The 17,890-nt window shown below is 32.4% G+C and overlaps 2 protein-coding genes across 2 annotated transcripts in view; both read left to right on the top strand.

The window, feature by feature from the left end:
* The window catches only part of LOC136984128 (dynein light chain roadblock-type 2-like), a 221,667-nt gene that overhangs the window by 40,994 nt on the left and 162,783 nt on the right, over window positions 1-17,890 (top strand). The gene's annotated exons all lie outside the window — the stretch shown is intronic.
* Window positions 1-17,890, top strand: part of LOC136984116 (uncharacterized) — a 43,851-nt gene that overhangs the window by 8,941 nt on the left and 17,020 nt on the right. The window contains exons 3-8 of the mRNA XM_067281042.1: window positions 216-355; window positions 415-483; window positions 7,291-7,451; window positions 12,522-12,626; window positions 14,572-14,754; window positions 14,854-14,955. Coding sequence (XP_067137143.1) covers window positions 216-355; window positions 415-483; window positions 7,291-7,451; window positions 12,522-12,626; window positions 14,572-14,754; window positions 14,854-14,955 — 760 coding nt within the window. The remainder of the gene's footprint in view (window positions 1-215; window positions 356-414; window positions 484-7,290; window positions 7,452-12,521; window positions 12,627-14,571; window positions 14,755-14,853; window positions 14,956-17,890) is intronic.

The following is a 17,890-nucleotide window of genomic DNA, read 5'->3' as shown; positions in this document are numbered from 1 at the left end:
GGTTCTAACACTCCTTCAACTGCCATATATAATGCAGTTGAAGGAGTGTTATTGCAGTGTATCGGGTTTAGTAAGATGTTTATATTTATATAAATATTGGCTCAGAAATTTTCATGTTTAGAAGTATCGAGTTAAGTTTATCAAAGTTAAATAAGTCTGAAAGCTTACTTATTACATGTTAAAATATTAACTACATTTAAAATGTTTATTAATAGATGGTAAACAAGAGAAAACATTCGATACTGTTATAGAACCTATTGAAAAGCTTTCGGTGCCATTAGAGAAAGCTTGGAGCACTTTAAAGAACATATACATGACAAAATGTGATGAAGAATCCAATAAAGCTTATTTAAAGGTGAAAAACAGTTTTTTAATTGACGTTTTTTTCACGTGACTATAAAATTTTATTTACAGCTTCATCCTCGTGTTCAGTCGGCAAAATTTCAACGTTTTCAAAGTCTACCAATATATCACGCAATGAAGGTAAATACATCAATTTTTCTTTATAGCAATATTTTAAATTATATCGTAGATCTTTGTTCTAATACATTAAAAACAAAATCTAGTTATTAGCATATTTTAGTTATAATTTATAAAATACAGTGGACCTTCGTTATAGCACTGCTCACTATACCGCGCACTCGGTTATAGTGCAGGCAATGTTTGCGACGCGATAAGCTCAAACACGTTTATACAGGTCCGTGCGGTGTTAGTGAGTAGTGCATTTTATTGTTACTGCGTATTGAGTAATTGTGTATGTATTGAGTTCCTGCATGTATTTTGAATAGTGTTTAATTATTGTATGCATGATGAGTAAAAGAAAAGCTTGACATTATTGCTAAAGTAAAGAGGTGAACCGTGTTATACCGCGCCGCTTGGTATAACACGGGTGTTGTTTCCCGCCCGACATGCGCGTTATATCGGGGGTCCACTGTATTGCCCATTCATTGAAACATTTGCTACTTAGATATATATAAGATGTTTATTCAAGTTTATAAATTTCTCTTTTTATTCTATTTCTTTAATTCTAAGATACAATTAACTCATTTAAAATTGAAGTTTACTAAATTTTCTTTTATCTATAACAATATAAATTTGTGAAAACAATTAGCTACAACTTTTATTTTGATTGAAATGTTAAAACTAGTTAAGTAATGCTGCATTAGCGTGTAGTCGGAATGAAGCTGCTCGCACCTTTATTTTCTAGATTATGAGGGAAAAAGAAACAAAGAATCATTCATTCTCAACAATATATTTGATTTCTATTGGATCATTTAAAAGTACAAATATAAGGTCAGAATAAGCCATTAATTAATTGCTATGCCAATGTTTCACGAAATTCCATCTATCACTATGGGTCTTGGACTTACAGATTGACTTGTAGCGATCTTTATTGTAACTCTTTAAAAATAACTGACTCAGTAAGACCGATAGCTGTCTCTTTTTTCTCTATATCTATTTTGATTTTTGGAAGAGTTAATCCCTGTGATTTATGTATAGTCATAGAATATGCTAAGATAAGGGGAAACTGTCTACGAGATCGCAATATACTGCCATCGTTCAAAGAGCGTGTTATGGGGATTATTGGAAACAGATTACCATAGATGAATTCCACTAAAATAAACAGAGGAAGAGCTGGAGGGCAAGCATTAGGAGCATAGTTCCTAGTGAACCATTGACGAGACCTCCTTGCACCCATAAGTTGACTCTCAGCATGATTCTGGCATTAACTGAGAGATTCAAATACTTGGAGAGACCAAGAGCTGAGTCATCTTTGGACGAAGGCGGGACAATATCTGGAGTGTTTTCAGATGCTATATAAGCAACATATGGTACCCAGTTGACTGTAAGTAGTTTTCGTTGCTTTGTTTAACTTGCTTGTTTGTTGGATATAGCCATTTGGAACTGATCAAGTTCATCTCTGGGTAAATAGGCTCCATTTCTTGTCATCAGAGTGTTCAGATCTGTATCAGAGAAATCACCCGAAGCTAGATGTTATAAGACATCTGTGAAGGAACTATCTGCTATTTTGTCTGTGAGAATTACTAAGTACAATGAACTTCACAAAAGAATCAAATGCGAATGTAATGTAATGTCCCAACAAGGTCCCTACCTTGTTGGGACATTACATCGTAAAAAACACTCGAGTAGAGAGGAGTATCTTTAACAGGAGGAAGCTGACAAAAATCACCAAACAAATAGATAAAGAATCCACCAAACAGCTCATCTTTTTCGGGGTTTATCTCCCTCAATCTTCTCTTGGTCATGTAAAGCATTCTTGCACCAATCATTGACATTTCATCGATTATGATGAATTTGAGCGACTTCATCTCAATCTGGAATTTCTGTGCAGCTTCTCTATTTAGAGATCGAAATTTCGTACTAACGATAGGAAGACGAAGGAGAGAATGGATCGTAAAGCCATCAATATTGATCACTGCTGCTCCATGTTATAGAACAGGGGTGGCCAACAAGTCGATCGATGCCAATTTTGGTCGATCGCTCGCGATGTCTTGACTTAATGTGTTACACTTGTAACTGAATGCAACTCGTGAACGTAACGCGCAAAAGCAACAATATGCATGCAGTTATCACTGGACTCGTAGAAAACACAGCTATTTAGCTTGAATATTTGATACTGTCATGCGGTAGCTTCTTTTCTTTAGTATTAACAATATTATTATTATTAATCAATATTATTTATCCACGGTGACAACGTTGAGTTTCAATTTTTCATTTGTTTAAAATGTAAGTACCTGTTCTTTATGTTTTAAATTAAATTATGGCTTTTCTTACCTATCTATTTACTCGATAAGTGAGCGTTTTCGGCAACAGACCTCTATATTTTTGGATTTTTGGAAATACGTCAATTGAGAATAATATCCCAGTATCACCAAATGTAGCAAATATTCCTGTTTTATTCCTGTTTCGGAACTACATACCTGTGTGAATTGGCATTTTCATACTTAAAGTTAACGAAGACTAAACATTCTGTCCCGACTGATTCCCATACCGAAGAATCATTATTATTATCTTTGTCAGGATATACACCTAATTACGTTTCTTCGGTAAGAGACGCGCAAACTCGGTCCTCTTGTTAATGTAACGTAATAAAATAAATTCTAAATCTGTCTTCATCAGTAGCTAATTTGAATTAATAAATATTGTTAATAATTACTTGTGTTGTTTTAATTTCTCTGGACGCAAGTTTTTTGGCCTGTTAAATAATTACGTTGTTTTTTACGTAGGTAGATATACAGGGTGTTTCAGTACAAAGAGCACTCCTGCGAGCTATTGATAGATTAGCAAAAAATAAGTCTAAAAATCTTATATCATTCTTCCATGATAAATTTTCCTCGCCCAAAAACAAATCGCGGAAGTAAAATCTTATAATCAAATTATCAGCCGTACTGTGCAGTTTTATAACAACTTTTTCAAGTTTACGAACAAATAGTACCACAATTTATACATTGTAATTGATAAAAAAAATTAAATTATATTTTAAGTTAATAAAAATCTATCTTAAAAGTGTGGAAAAATCGATTTTTTTTAAGTGCCGCCTGTACGGAATGAACTCGTAACTGCAAATATCAAAAGTTGGGTCTGGAAATTTATTTTCTTTATGAGCTTATATCTTGAAAACTTAATAAGTGATTTAAAAAATAAAAAATAGTTTTGAACATATATTTTCCTTATCTACCCATAGCTCGCGGGAGTGCACCTCGTACTGAAGCACAGTGTATAAACATAGTATGTATTTAACACCCCCCTCGCCACTTAGACTATGCCTACGACAACAAGTCGATCGCGACACATTTTTAAGATAAAAAGTAGATCTTATGTACACAAAAGTTGGCCACCCCTGTTATAGAATAATAAGTTAAAAAAAGAAAACTTTTTTTAACTTATTATTCTATAAAGATTCTTTATATTTGTTGTGTATCTAGTTAGCAATAACATTTACCTTTCAAAATTACTGTTTTAATGCTTGTCATATTTTCCGACCACTACATGATGCTTCTACACGTGCGTGCGGGAAGCGACTAACACTTGACTTCATGCATTCCTTGTCAACATTATAACTCTAGAATGAGTTGTCCGATCTTGATGAAATTTTCTACGACTCATCATCACTCAAGGACAAACTGATTAAAATTTCAACTCTCAAAAATGATCCATACTGAAGAAAAACCCCTATCTCCAGTTATACAAAAACGGATCATTTTTGAAAGTTGAAATTTTAATCAGTTCATCCTTGAGTGATGATGAGTCTTCCAAGAAAATTTCATCAAGATCGGACAACTGATTCCAGAGTTATTTTGTTGACAAGGAATGCACGAAGTCAAGTATTAGTCGTCACTACGTTCCGACAATAAATGAATACAATATATTTATTTATGTCCTACAGGTTCATTTCTGTGCACTTTTAAATGCATAATACATCTTTTTGGAAAGGTGTTAACTGACACAGTCTAAATTTTCATTAAATTCAACATCTGTCATATTACCAATGAATGTTTATAGATGATATACAAATATTAGGGATGCAAGTGCTGTGCCAATTACATTACAGTACAGTAAGTTATACTGAACCAAGAGACCACATACAATACATGCAAGTAACACATTAATCTACCTACACATGGCTATGGCATAGGGAAGCAACCATAATGGCTCCAATTGATGAGCCAAAAGGAGCAACCACAATCTACAATGCTTACAAAGGAGAGACTTTTTGAACATCCTGTAATTTTGAAGTACAGTACAATCTTGCTAATCTGGCCTCTTACTTATCCGGCATACCTTCATTATAATATGTTTGTCTCTTATTCATGCTTTTTTAAATACATATTGTAAACTTCTAATGTTAAATTTAAATAAGAATTAAACTTACAGTTACTGTAACACTGTACATAATTTCATGATAACAAAAACAGTACAGCTCCAAACAAGTTTCAGTGTGTGAGGTCCGCAGAGCATGTCATTCATTGCCTTTAGGCAGGCATTAGTTCTGTATACTTTACTAATCTGGTACCACTCTGTGCAATAAATGACTGGATTAGCAAGAGTTTACTGCATTACTTGTATGTTGGGCTGGATACAGAGGTTCAGTGAGTGCAAGGCATCCTGGCTCTGAGCTGTAAATGGGGCACCAAAAAACATGAAAAAAAAGAAAGAAAAGGAAAATTAATTTCATTTTATAAATCTGACCTGAATTGTTCATGCTAAAGCTGAACTGGCAATGTCTAATGCACAGTGAACTTATCTTGATCATAAAGTACTGAATAAATCCATGCACGGAAAGCTAGAGCTTCTTTTAAATAAGTTTCACAAACAAAAACCTTTCACTCTCCTATCTAATGGAGTTAAGAAACTGCCGGAGAAAGAGTGAAAGGTTTTTGTGAAACTTATTTAAAGTACCGAATGGATCTCATTCAGATAATTCTAATGATGAGTGCAATAACAACTTTCATTTTTATATCTGATTCCTAGTGTCATTTGAATGACCCACACCTACATTCATATTTTTCAGTCTGCGGTCTTTGTCCATTCAAATTAGAACTATTAATTATTATTCTAAGCATTTTGTATACATGATATGTTGTTTTTTTTACTTCTTCCATATATGTATAATGAATATTATATACACATATTGAAAAATGTTAACATAACAATTTATGCTATAAATAGGAGTTGTCTACAGTCTTAGGTGTTTGGGGACACTTTGGTTAGAGGAGACAAAGAGGTTTATTTTTCTAAAATTTTACACAAATAAAAACACAAGTACTAATTTTAAATTTGCCGTCTTTGATAATTTGTTTACATTTTGCTTTTTGTTTGTTTGTTTTTTTTCTCCTTTGCCCAGTTTGAGAGGACAGTTGACCTTCTACTCTCTCAATTTGTACATCTAAGTTTACAGTTACTGTACAGTTAACAACACCAACTTTAGGCTGTAGCAAAGCAAGCACAGGCTTGGACATTTCTACAAAATATAATTCTATAAAATGTAAATAAAAATTAAAATTTAACACATGAAAAGTCACACGTCGGTTGTCGGAGCCATGGAGTAAACAAAACAATAGATCGTGTTTTTTTTTACATAAAGTGATATCATCACAATCCCATCAGAGTATGACAACGGGGTCTTCTTAATGGGACTTTACATTTGGCATAAACCTGTCGGAATAGAAACGAGAGGTGCAGATGATAGAAAATCTCAGGAGTCTTCTCTAGCCTGGAGACAGACCAAAGATGCGATTTGGTACATTTACAGGAACGAAAGCAAGAGTGATATTAAATGGAAATTCTCAAAATCCATACTTTTTCATTGCATGTCCTAATTATTAGAATCGGATTTATTTAATTTGTACATTGCACGATCCTTTGAATGAAGTTAATTTAGCAGGTAAAGTTGTGCAAACAACTTCAGACATTTTTGAAGAAAAATCTATTTAGATTCAAAATGCTAAAATAGTTTAAATATTATCTCTCAAAAGCAGAATTTGAAAATGTTATTAAAGAGGCAGCAATAACAATAGAAAATTTAGATATTGAGCCTGTTTTTATGAAATGTCACAAGCCATTTGTCCTCAGGATTAAAAGAAAATTTTTTAAAAAGTACATGATGGTATTCTTAATCCAAAAGAATAATTTAAGGTAGAATGCTGCTGTTTATATTTGGTATATATTATATTATATTGGTATTCATGTGATATCAGTGGCATAGCGAGGGGTGTATCTTGCACCGGGCCCAAATGGTCTCCAAGACAAACTATATGTGTTTCTGGAGGGGGGCGCCAATACAGTGTCAGGCGCCAGTTATGTTTGCTACGCCACTGTGTGATATATACCAAAGTTATGCCTATTTTTTCAGTTAATAGATATGTTGATAAATGTGAATATTTATATGATATTGGAAACTTTCATAAAACAAACAAATGTAACTTTCATATAAATAATAAGTCTCCTGGAATACAGTTTGTTCATTTTTTTATTTTTTAATGAAAATATATTAGGCTTTTTTACTGTTGAATAATCTTTTAAGGCCCGTAAAATTATTTGCACCCACCCCTCTTTCTGGAGAAGGCCTGTCTTACCTGTATAATGTTATACAAATTGTGCAAATCCAAGACAACAAATCTCATTGAAGGCAAAACTCTTTATCACTGTATATAGTCATCTATTCTGTCTGATGATGATAGTCATTTCGATATAAAAAATAACTTTTGTTATGCTTGTATGTTTTATAGTATTAATTAATTAAATAATCAAATAAAATGATTTTTTTAGGAAGTTAATGCAAATAGAGAAAAACTAACGGAACCGCAGAAACGAGTAGTTGATAAATATTTACTAGAAGCAAGACTGAGCGGAATCGATCTCACGGATTACAATCTTCGTCACTTTCAAACCAATGCGACAAAATTAAAAGAGAATAAAGAAAGTTACAGGTAATTATGACACGATAATAATAAATAACAAATAAATAATAAAGTAATAAATTAGATATGTATCTAATTACAGTCAAACCTATCTATAATGGAAACTGTATATAACAAAAACCTGTCATTAATGGAAAATTTCTTCAGTCCCTTGAATTTTTAGCAAAAATAATGTAAATTAACCTGTATATAGCAGAACCCGTCCGACACGGAAACGGAAAGGAAAATTGGGCCATATAACAGAAAAATCAATATCTTTATCCGATTTAACACAAATTTAACAAGAAGTTTACAAGCCTAGCATGTACGTGGTACAATCCAAAAGTTTGGGGACTGCAGTAATCTACGACAACAAAAGCATGTATTTGAAGTTACAGCGTATGAAATGGATTCCACCAAACCACCTCTACATGTTCAGGTTAATTTCACCCATGTCATGTGATTAAACCGCGAGCGCTGCTGTTTTTTTCCGGAGATAGTTACCTTTGTTCTGCGACATAATAAAAGTGGAGTTTCAAGAACAACCTCCAACATTAAATTTTGTCAGCATTTAGGTAAAACACCTACGGAGACTTTAAAATTGCTAAGAAAGGTGTATGGTGATTCTACCGTGGCAAAGTCGAAATGTTGGAGGTTGTTCTTGAAACTCCACTTTTATTACGTCGCAGAACAAAGGTAACTATCTCCGGAAAAAAACAGCAGTGCTCGCGGTTTAATCACATGACATGGGTGAAATTAACCTGAACACATAGAGGTGGTTTGCTAGAATCCATTTCATACGCTGTAACTTCAAATACATGCTTTTGTTGTCGTAGATTACTACAGTCCCCAAACTTTTGGATCGTACCACGTATAAATCATAAAAAAGTCAAAAAATACACGTATCCAATACAGAATAGTAAAATACAACTACTGTATTACAGTAACTTTATTGAGATTTGAACAGAAAGTTTTTGCATATTTTTATTAACAGCGGATAAAATGCACATTGGGCACATTACGCATGCTTTTGTAGTTTCATAAAGGATATCATGCTGTACAGACAGTAAAAAATACTCCTGTATAGGGAAGTAGCTTCTAAACTCTGAACGTGTCAAATGTGGTTCTGAAAGTTTTGTTCAGGAAATTTTGAACTAAAGGATACAAAATGTATGGGCCACCAAAAGCTGTTGAAGAGAAATTCTGGAAAGAAATTGACGAATAACGACTTGTGAATTTGAAACAAATCTGAGTGTGTAACAGACATGTATTGTTGAAATATTACATCCACTTGAAATGGTTGTAAAACATGATGATTGTGTTCCACTCGCAGTTTGTTTCTTTTCTTTTTTTTTCACTTATGAAAAAAATGAACTGAATTGAGTATAATTTTGTCAGACAAAGGTAGGCAGCTGTAGGGTTTTATTTTATTATTAAATTAGTTACTCATTTTTATCTTAGAGAACTTTTTATGGATGAATGAAAAAATTAAAATATTTGTTATTAACCGAAAATTTGTTCTCGCGGGTAATGATTGTTTGGTTGAGTACCGAGGTACCAATATATTTGATTAACGCGATTTTGATATACATGGTAACGTCGAGAAATTTATTAATCACGTTAATCGAGGGATACCTATAGTGGGTAGCCTGCATATAGCAGAAACCTACCTATTATGGAAGAGTTGTTCGATCCCTTGGGGTTCTGTTATAGACAGGTTTGACTGTAATTGATCTACTGATAAACAGATTTTAGGTATTTAATAAATTGATGAACTATTGTGCATTAATGCTTTTGAGGTTTTTTAGATTTCATCTCCAAGTCTCTCTCTCAATGAGAATTTTGGAACAATTATATTATTTAAAATGTTCCAAAATGCTTGTTCAAAAAAGATAAAGCTACACCAACTGCCATATAATACCGGGCTTTAGTTTTGTGGTGATAATTTTGAATTACCGAATAATTTGTCATAAATTTTTATCACCGAACTGTAGCCCGATGATATACAGCAGTTGGTGTAGCCTTAGAGTAATGATTTGGGTTTCGTAGGATGTTTATAATTGAAGGATAAAAGTTTTAATATATGAAAACTTCATAAATGTTTAAAAGCTTTTTATAACAAGTTCAGTCAATTAGTCAATTTTATGGGGTTAATATGTCTGAGTACATTTATGTACTGTACATACACAATTTTTATAGAATTTATATAAAAATATAAAATTTTTATGCATTTTTTGAAAATACATATATTAAGTAAGTTTTTTTATAAAATGTATTGTTAAATACAGGGTGATTCAAAAGCCCATACATTAATTTAAAGGGGTAGTAGAGGTAGTAGAGTCTCGCTAGTCCGAACTAATTGGACTAGCGGGACTCTAGCGAATTAATTCCCGCTAATTAAGGTTCAGATTAGCGAATAATTGAAATAATGCAGAAGCTACAGTAAAACAGGTCTGTGTATATAGATCCAACACCATCAATGACATCAGCGTCCCACCTTTTATTTCATCTGACTTGTACTCAAATAGAGGGTGCAAACAATTAACAAAAAAAGTTTTGTAATTTTGAAATGGCAACCTGCATTCATTGTTTACCATAAAATTATTTTAACTGTGCGCAAAACGTTGTTTTTTAATACACAGTCCAGGATTCCAGTCAGTTGATTGATGCTACTGTGTGATTTAGCATGCTTAATTTATTGTTGATGTTGAATGTACTCTTTGTTCTACATTATTTTAGTTTAGTTTAGTTCGAATTAGTGATGTCCGAACATCACTAATTCGAACATGTTTCGATTGGCGGAGAGGAAATTTTTTAACTTACAAAATATACGTTTTTCTATTTTCCAGTTTACACGGTATTAATGGTACAAAATTATTTAGAATTCCACAAAAAACAAAAAAATTGTACTTATTGTAGTTTCACCCTTGTCCAGCTTATCTTCAATATACTTGTTGTGTGTTTCCATTTTGTGGCCATTGTAGCAGCAGACTAACTGGAGTCTTACTGTACTTGGTATTCGGGTATATTTGGTTGAATACTAAACAAGAAAATTAAACACACTTCATATCAAATGTTTATCTAGTGCATAGGTTCCCAATCTTTTTTGTCCTACTGCTCCCTTTTCAGGAAAAAAAACACACCAACTCCTGTTCTTGAAATCAATAATGTAACCCATAGTTCTCCAACTGTTTTGGGTCATAGGCCACTTTTTCAAATAGTGATTCGATGTATACTTCTCCTAAGATGGGCACCTATATTATATACTGAAAAACAAAAACAGATTATTAAAAGATATTAACAATATTGGTGTGTTGTTCAAAGCTTGATTAAGAAATAATATTATATTAATTTTTTTAATATATTATTATTTCTTAAGAACGAAAAGAAAATTTAAAAATATTGTTACTTATTCATTTCCAAACCAAATGTAACTTTAATAAACAATCTTATGCAAATATTTATTAATAATCATAATTCAGAGGTGGTAAAGTATAATGAAGTAACTATAATGCTTCCGATTTTATAGAAAGTAAACAATTATTTTGGTCGTCGTAAACACTTCCGGCTTTGCCGAACATACTATATCGGGGATTTCGAACCTGTGGCACGCCTATCCAAAGTGGCAAGTCGGAAGAAATTATCTGGCACATAACATATCATATGATTTTGTTTATTTTTATTATTAAATTTCAATGTTTTGTTATGGTTTTACATTTAGTTGAATATGTAAAGAATTATTGATGTTTTGAGATTAATTGGTATGAATTTGGTGAGACACAAGGGCGCACGTTAAAAATAAAAAGTAAAAGAGAATAGAAAATAGTGAACTCTGAGTGACTTAATTTTAAGATACACAATTATTTAATTGAAACTTCCTCATCATTTCTATTCTCTCTTATTTTTTATTTTTAAGATGCTCTGTTGCATATCATCAAATTCACTTACAAATTACTAGTAGAAATTAACACCAATTAATCTTGAAACATTGGTAATTCTTTACAACCCCAATAATTTCACTGAATTGACTTCCAAAGGGCACGTCATCTTGTACGCTGTCTGTCAGACGACTTCAACCAACGGGATCGTGTAGTTTCTTTTCTGCTCTATAATTCGTCCTAGTTGTCGTTTTTGTCTGGGTGGGGTTTCTGTAACAAGTTGTACGAGATTGCCCTCTTTTGCATTAGTTCCATCTCATGAAATGTTGTGAGATCTAACAAATGTTCCGATTTTCAATATTTCACAAAATCATCCATTGTTTTCTTTCATTTTTGTCACATTCCAGTTAATTCTGTTTCCCTTCTTCCTTGTTCTACCTCTTCTTCTTCTGGTTCAGGCAAATCAGTAATCTTTTCCCTGTGAAAAAGTAGCTTGATGTCTCTTCATAGTCATAGATCTTGAGTTGATTGTGGCTTCAATTTCTGTCAATATAGGTCTGAGTTCATCAGTATTTAATCTGTTTTTTCCAATCGTTTTCTTCAGACATCCCTTTATAGTTTAAATGAGTTGTTCCCACCGACTTCTCCATCGCATGGCCTGTTCAACAATGTAGCAGAGTATATCATCCTTTTCTCGATCGACTTCTTTACAGTTATTCTAATTAAAGCATATTCATTTGATTTCTTTAAAAATCATTATACAAAGTCTAAACTGGCAGATGTAAACATTTTAAAGATAATTACGTTTACTATATGGCATGGGGATTCAAAAAGGTTTGTCATCCCCGTACTACATGTTTACTAAATACACTACTTGTTGAGGTTGCCAAAAAAATGACGGACTTTGATGGCAAGATTTAATTTTTGTCACAACTGATTACATAAGTTTATATTTTTGAAGAATTATAAACTTATATAATGTTTATTATTGAATATGAGATGGTACCTCCACCTTACTCCGAGTCTTTAGTTTTGTGCAGTTGCAAACAAATCTGCCAATATTTGGTATTCAGTAACTGGGACATCTGAAAAATTATTCAGTATTTGGTTCATCCCTAATTGTAGTGTTTATTTCATTGAATTTAAAATAATTATATAATGTTATTTAGGAAATGTTTATATATTTTAAATGAAATTAATAAAATTTGATGATCTTATAAAGGAAGAAAATTGAAACGGCAACGAAAATATTTTCCCATACAGTAACGGATCCCAATATTATTAAAGATATACCAGAACAAACATTATCGATAATGTCTGTCGACAGGTGAGTAAAGCAGTAAATTTTAAATAAAGAACTTGAAACCGCTTATTAACCCTTTGATGAGTATTCCCATAAATATATGTGATACATGTGGTGGGCTCTATGGAGTAAGCCCATATATATATACACATTTTCAAGTTTGTCTCGAGTACATTTGTATATTTACCGGTGAACGTAAAATGTTATGGATGGCTAAGAACTCTGTTGACTAGGTCTAAAAACATTTTTCCACGTGGATTTTGTAAGTTTCACAAGATCTAGCATAGAATTTTCCAGCACGAAGACAAATATGGTGTCTCGTAGTCATTCATAATTGCTGTCTCCTTCTGAATAATTGGAGTTTTTCAACACGATCAATTGGAAGTAAATATTGTCTAGTTTATTTTTAAAAAAACAAATTAGAAAATGAGATATTAATTTCTTTTGTAAATGTTACATTTTTTAGGTGGAGAGTTAGCAAAGCCTCTTCGATTTAGCTTATAGAATTGAGTGTGTTTTCAAAAGTTGATTAGTTGATTTTGATTAAATTTTGTCGTTTTACATAAGAGATGAGGAAATTAAAACTGTAATAAAAATTGGGGTCCATGATTTCATTTTTGAGATACAGTGGGGTCAATGTGACAACATACAAGTTCGGTAACACAAGCGCAAGCGATTGTATTTTATTTATTTATTTTTTTATGCCAACGTTGACATCATTGTCTTGGTAGCAACAAATGATCATCACGGATGACTCCCCGAAACGGTATTATTGACTTACTAGTGCTTTGGTCCAATTCTAAATTTGTGTTTAGACAGAAAGCAAACTGTATCCAGTTTAAAAACTAACTCACTCTGCGAGGAGAGGGAGTCACCAGTAAACCCCTCGTCAAAAGGTTAAGGAGATTTAAGGTTCAAAATATTTATTAGGAAAACATTTTCAATTCTTCTCAAACCAGCTTCAGCCAAAAATCATTATGGTCACTTATAATTTTCAATGGAATATAAAAGAAAAATCAAATCAAATAAATGCATTTAAATTCGAAATGTGATATGCTAAAGAACAACATAAAATGTTTAATGTGCCATACAAAAGTAAAAATAAAAATTTGAAAATAAATAAACATAGAAGAAAAAACACAAAAAAGGAAGAAACATGCAAAATCTACCAATAATCTATTCACTAAGTTAAGCGAGGTATTCAATGCCATTTAAAACAGGTTTCCAAATATCACTAAAGGCCTTCACATCATTGGTATTGATTATGTTTAAACTTTTGAATCAATTTATTCTAGTTGGGAACACCTCCCTGCATTCCTTAATGAGTGTTATCTACCATATCACTTGTTTTGAAATTACTTGCCCATTGTGCCAGAGAAGTGCTAACTCTGGGCCGAATGAGCAGAGAGAATGAAAATGCTCTTTAATTCTAATAGCCAGAGACCTAGTTGTGGATCCTATGTAGTAAAGACTCTGAGCATTGGTTAACTTTAGAGTGTAATTTTTTTATTTTTTTTTTTTTTGTATTGTATATTAAGTTTTATGTTGTTTTAAATTTGAAACATGAGACTAATGGATCATGTTTTAAATTTTAATGCTTATATAATTTGGCTTTTCTTCTACATTCCATTGAAAATTATAAGTGATTACAACAGTTTTACGACCGAAGCTGCTCGAGAAGACTTGAAAATGTTTCCCTAAAAAACAATATTTTGAATTTTGGTCTCCTTAATAAGTAGTTTTGAGTTCTTTATTTAATTGTGGTGCCAAGTTTTAAGGTCTTTGATGAAGTAAATTTTAATTATTCTGATTCTCTATTGTGGTATATCATCATTACCACCATTATAAAAGTCTTTTCTAATCTCTTATATGCAATTTCTTATACTTCTCTAAAATATAATAAAATTATAAATTTTTTCATTTGTAATTTGTTTTTTAAACAAGATTTTATTTTATTGAAATAAAATAGAACTAGTCCCAGGCGAGGACCTTGGGTGGTAACACTAAATCCATTTATTTATTATCCATTTATGGAATATTGTGAAGACCGTTTAGAGAGATGGAATGTCTGGCGTGCATTCAATTCGAGAGGATCGCGGGAAGATAAAACTATGTCTTGTAGTCTCGAAATTGAAGAAATGAGATTTCTTAGGTAACTTTTTAAAAATTAATAAATTAATCATTTGTTTTTTCTTTTGTCGAATTTTTGTTATGTTAATAAAAGGCAATACACACATTTATGATTTAATAGGAACGATCAAGCAAACCTTCTTGGATACGAAACATTTGCCGACATGTCTATGGAAACAAAGATGGCAAACAGCGTCCAGAATGTACTTTCCATGATTGCAACGTAAGAATATTGAACTGTTTTTTTTTTCTTTTATGAAAAATTTTTCAATTTAAGTTTTGATACAGAGTATTTATTGCAAATATCTTTAGTTTAGCTTAGAAAATAAAGTTCAAAAATCTGTAAGAAGTTTATTATAAATTACTAAATCTATAATAATAATGTTATCATTTAAAAATGTCAAGAATAATTATTCTTAAAGTGTCTTTGAGTGTAATTCATTTTGAAAAGCAAGGATAAAAAGCTCATATAAAAGTCATGGGCTGCAATTTGAAAAATTGTAGACCTAAATAATTTATAGGTCTTCAATTATTTTTAGTTTGCACTGGAAGTCACATTACAGTAGAGCGTCATTTATCTGAATCATTTGGGGACTGGGTTGTTCGGATAACCGATTATGTGCGAAAAAATATATTAACCTATCGCACGTTGAAATTTTTCTCTGTTGCATGTTGCTTCGTGTTGAATTTTTCTCCGTCGCGTGTTGCTTCATGTTGAATTTTTCTCCATTGCGTCGCTTCGTGTTGAATTTTTCTCCATTGCATGTCGCTTCGTGTTGAATTTTCATCGATTTTAAGCCTAACGAAAATTTTTATAATAATAATCGAGGCTATGGTATTGTTAAAAATTATTTCTTTATTTTGTACAAACAAAATAAATATACTGAAAAATATAAAAACAAAAAAATTATACTTTAGAAGTTAATCTAGTATCAAAAACGTTCGATTCGGCACGACACAGTCCGACTGGAAAGCTTTCGGTTAACTGGCTTTCAGATAAACGATGCTCTACTGTATTTCAATTCAAAAATTTTCTCCAAAATATGTTAGATAGATGATTTGACTGTATTGTTAAAAGAAAAGTATGATGTACTGTACAGGGACAAGCCACTACTAATTTGAGGTGGAGAGCAGATATTTTAAATTAAATAAATTAAAAATATGATTAAAAATTGGGTTAATGTAAGATGGCGGCTCGTCTCTGAAACAGTGGGACGCACGTACTAACCTAACCTAACGTAGGGACCTATTCTGAGCTCTTCCGATAACTGAACGAGAGCGATACACGGGACATTCGATAAGTCTCCTTAGCGAAAGGCAGTTAACGAACCTTAGACAAATCGCTATTCTGTGCTCCACGTTAAGTGGGTTTCGCTACGGATAGTCGGTCGAGATGCGTCTGGGTTCCATGCTATCGATAGCTATTACGCTTTAACCAATCACAGTTTAGTTAAGATTGTATTTTTGTCACGTGACTGCAACCCGCCATTTTCTAAGCGAAGCACGTGCTTTTAGCATTGTCGTGTACTAGCGCTAGTGATATAGTTTTGTTTTGTTTTAAAATGTCTGGGTCTGTTACTGGGTCTATTTTGTCAGCCCATCTGTTAAGCAAATATTTGTTTTTAAAAATTATAATTTATGTGATAGATAGTCATTTATGTATAGTGTATAGCAGTGGTGGGGAACCTTTTTACCATTAGAGGCCACATTTAAATTAGGCAGCAATAAGAGAGGCTGCATTTTTTTTCGTTTAGTTCATTCTTATTGCAACTTGGGGGCGCTAAAAACTCGCTCATGCGTGTTAGAGTCCGTTTCAGACTAGTATTCTGACGTCATGTTACAATATGACTGTCTTTGGCGGGATTTTTCGCGCAACTGTCATGGCGTTGATGTACAATAGTTGTTTGAAACGAACTCTACCATTTTGTACTAGGTGGCAAAGGGCCGCACAAGAACCTCGCGGAGGCCGCAGGTTCCCCACCTATGGTGTATAGTTTACTGTTAAGTTACGTATATAGAATGAATTTTTTTTATACTAAAACTAACAATTAAAGTTGACATTAAACTTAGATAAAATCTACAAAATAAAGATTTCTATTATTACATAATGCTAACATTTTACAATTATACAAAGTTTGTCTAAGTTATTTTGTATATTTCTATATAACTTCATGTAATTAATGTATTTTTTAATTCATTCATTAAGAATAAAATGAGAAACTTAATTTTGCCACAAGTTCTACTTCTATAAACCTTATAACCAAATTAGAATTAGTATTATGATTAAATGTCAAATGCAATACATCTTATTAAATGTAAATATTATTTGCATAGACATGGAGTGACTGGAAAGCAAATATTAAAAGTAAAGCCTCACAAATAAAAAAAATCAATGTTTCAGACAGGAGGTGGGCCTTCAGTTAATCAAAAATTAACTGAAGTTGAAGAAAGAGTATTAAATTTAATCAGTGTTACTGCTGTCCCCTCTCTCCAATTGCTCGTGAAGTAAAATCATTCTTACACGAAAAGACGCCATGTTGTTTTCACTTTCGTTACGTTCCTAACAGCAGCTCTAGAGTGACCAATAACAAAAGCTTAGTTATCGCACGTGGCTATCGGCACCGAAAACGAAACGTACGGCTCGGAATAGCATTTTCACAATTGATTAAACGCGAATCACGTGGTTCCGATAGAAACTGGTTTTTATCGTATTCGTTAGCTTAACGATACTACTCAGAATAGGTCCCCTATTCTAATAAATTACCATAATTATTGCCAACCAAAATATTAGAATAGAGGTAATTTATTAGAATAGGTTAGGTTAGGTTAGTACGTGCGTCCCCACTGTTTTAGAGACGAGCTGCCATCTTGGCTACCTAAGGTAACATTAACCAAAAATTGCAGCCTGGCATTGTGATGCAGCCTGGATTTTTAACGAGCAATATATTATTGCTCGTTAAAAAAGACATTTAAATATATGTAGTATGACCAGGAAATAAGAACTGCTTGAATGTAAATAATGAAAACGTTCTAAAAGTATTTCTTTATTTCTACATTTTTATGCATATCTTTGTAATTATTCTAAATTGTGACCAATTTCATACCAAACATTGGTTTTTGGTTGTGTGCAAATGCAGCATCAATGGCATTCACAGAGA

The sequence above is a fragment of the Centruroides vittatus genome, unplaced genomic scaffold (assembly GCF_030686945.1).
Source record: "Centruroides vittatus isolate TY-2023 unplaced genomic scaffold, ASM3068694v2 contig_904, whole genome shotgun sequence".
Classification (NCBI taxonomy): Eukaryota; Metazoa; Arthropoda; class Arachnida; order Scorpiones; family Buthidae; genus Centruroides; species Centruroides vittatus.
This window is presented reverse-complemented; position numbering and strand designations above follow the sequence as displayed.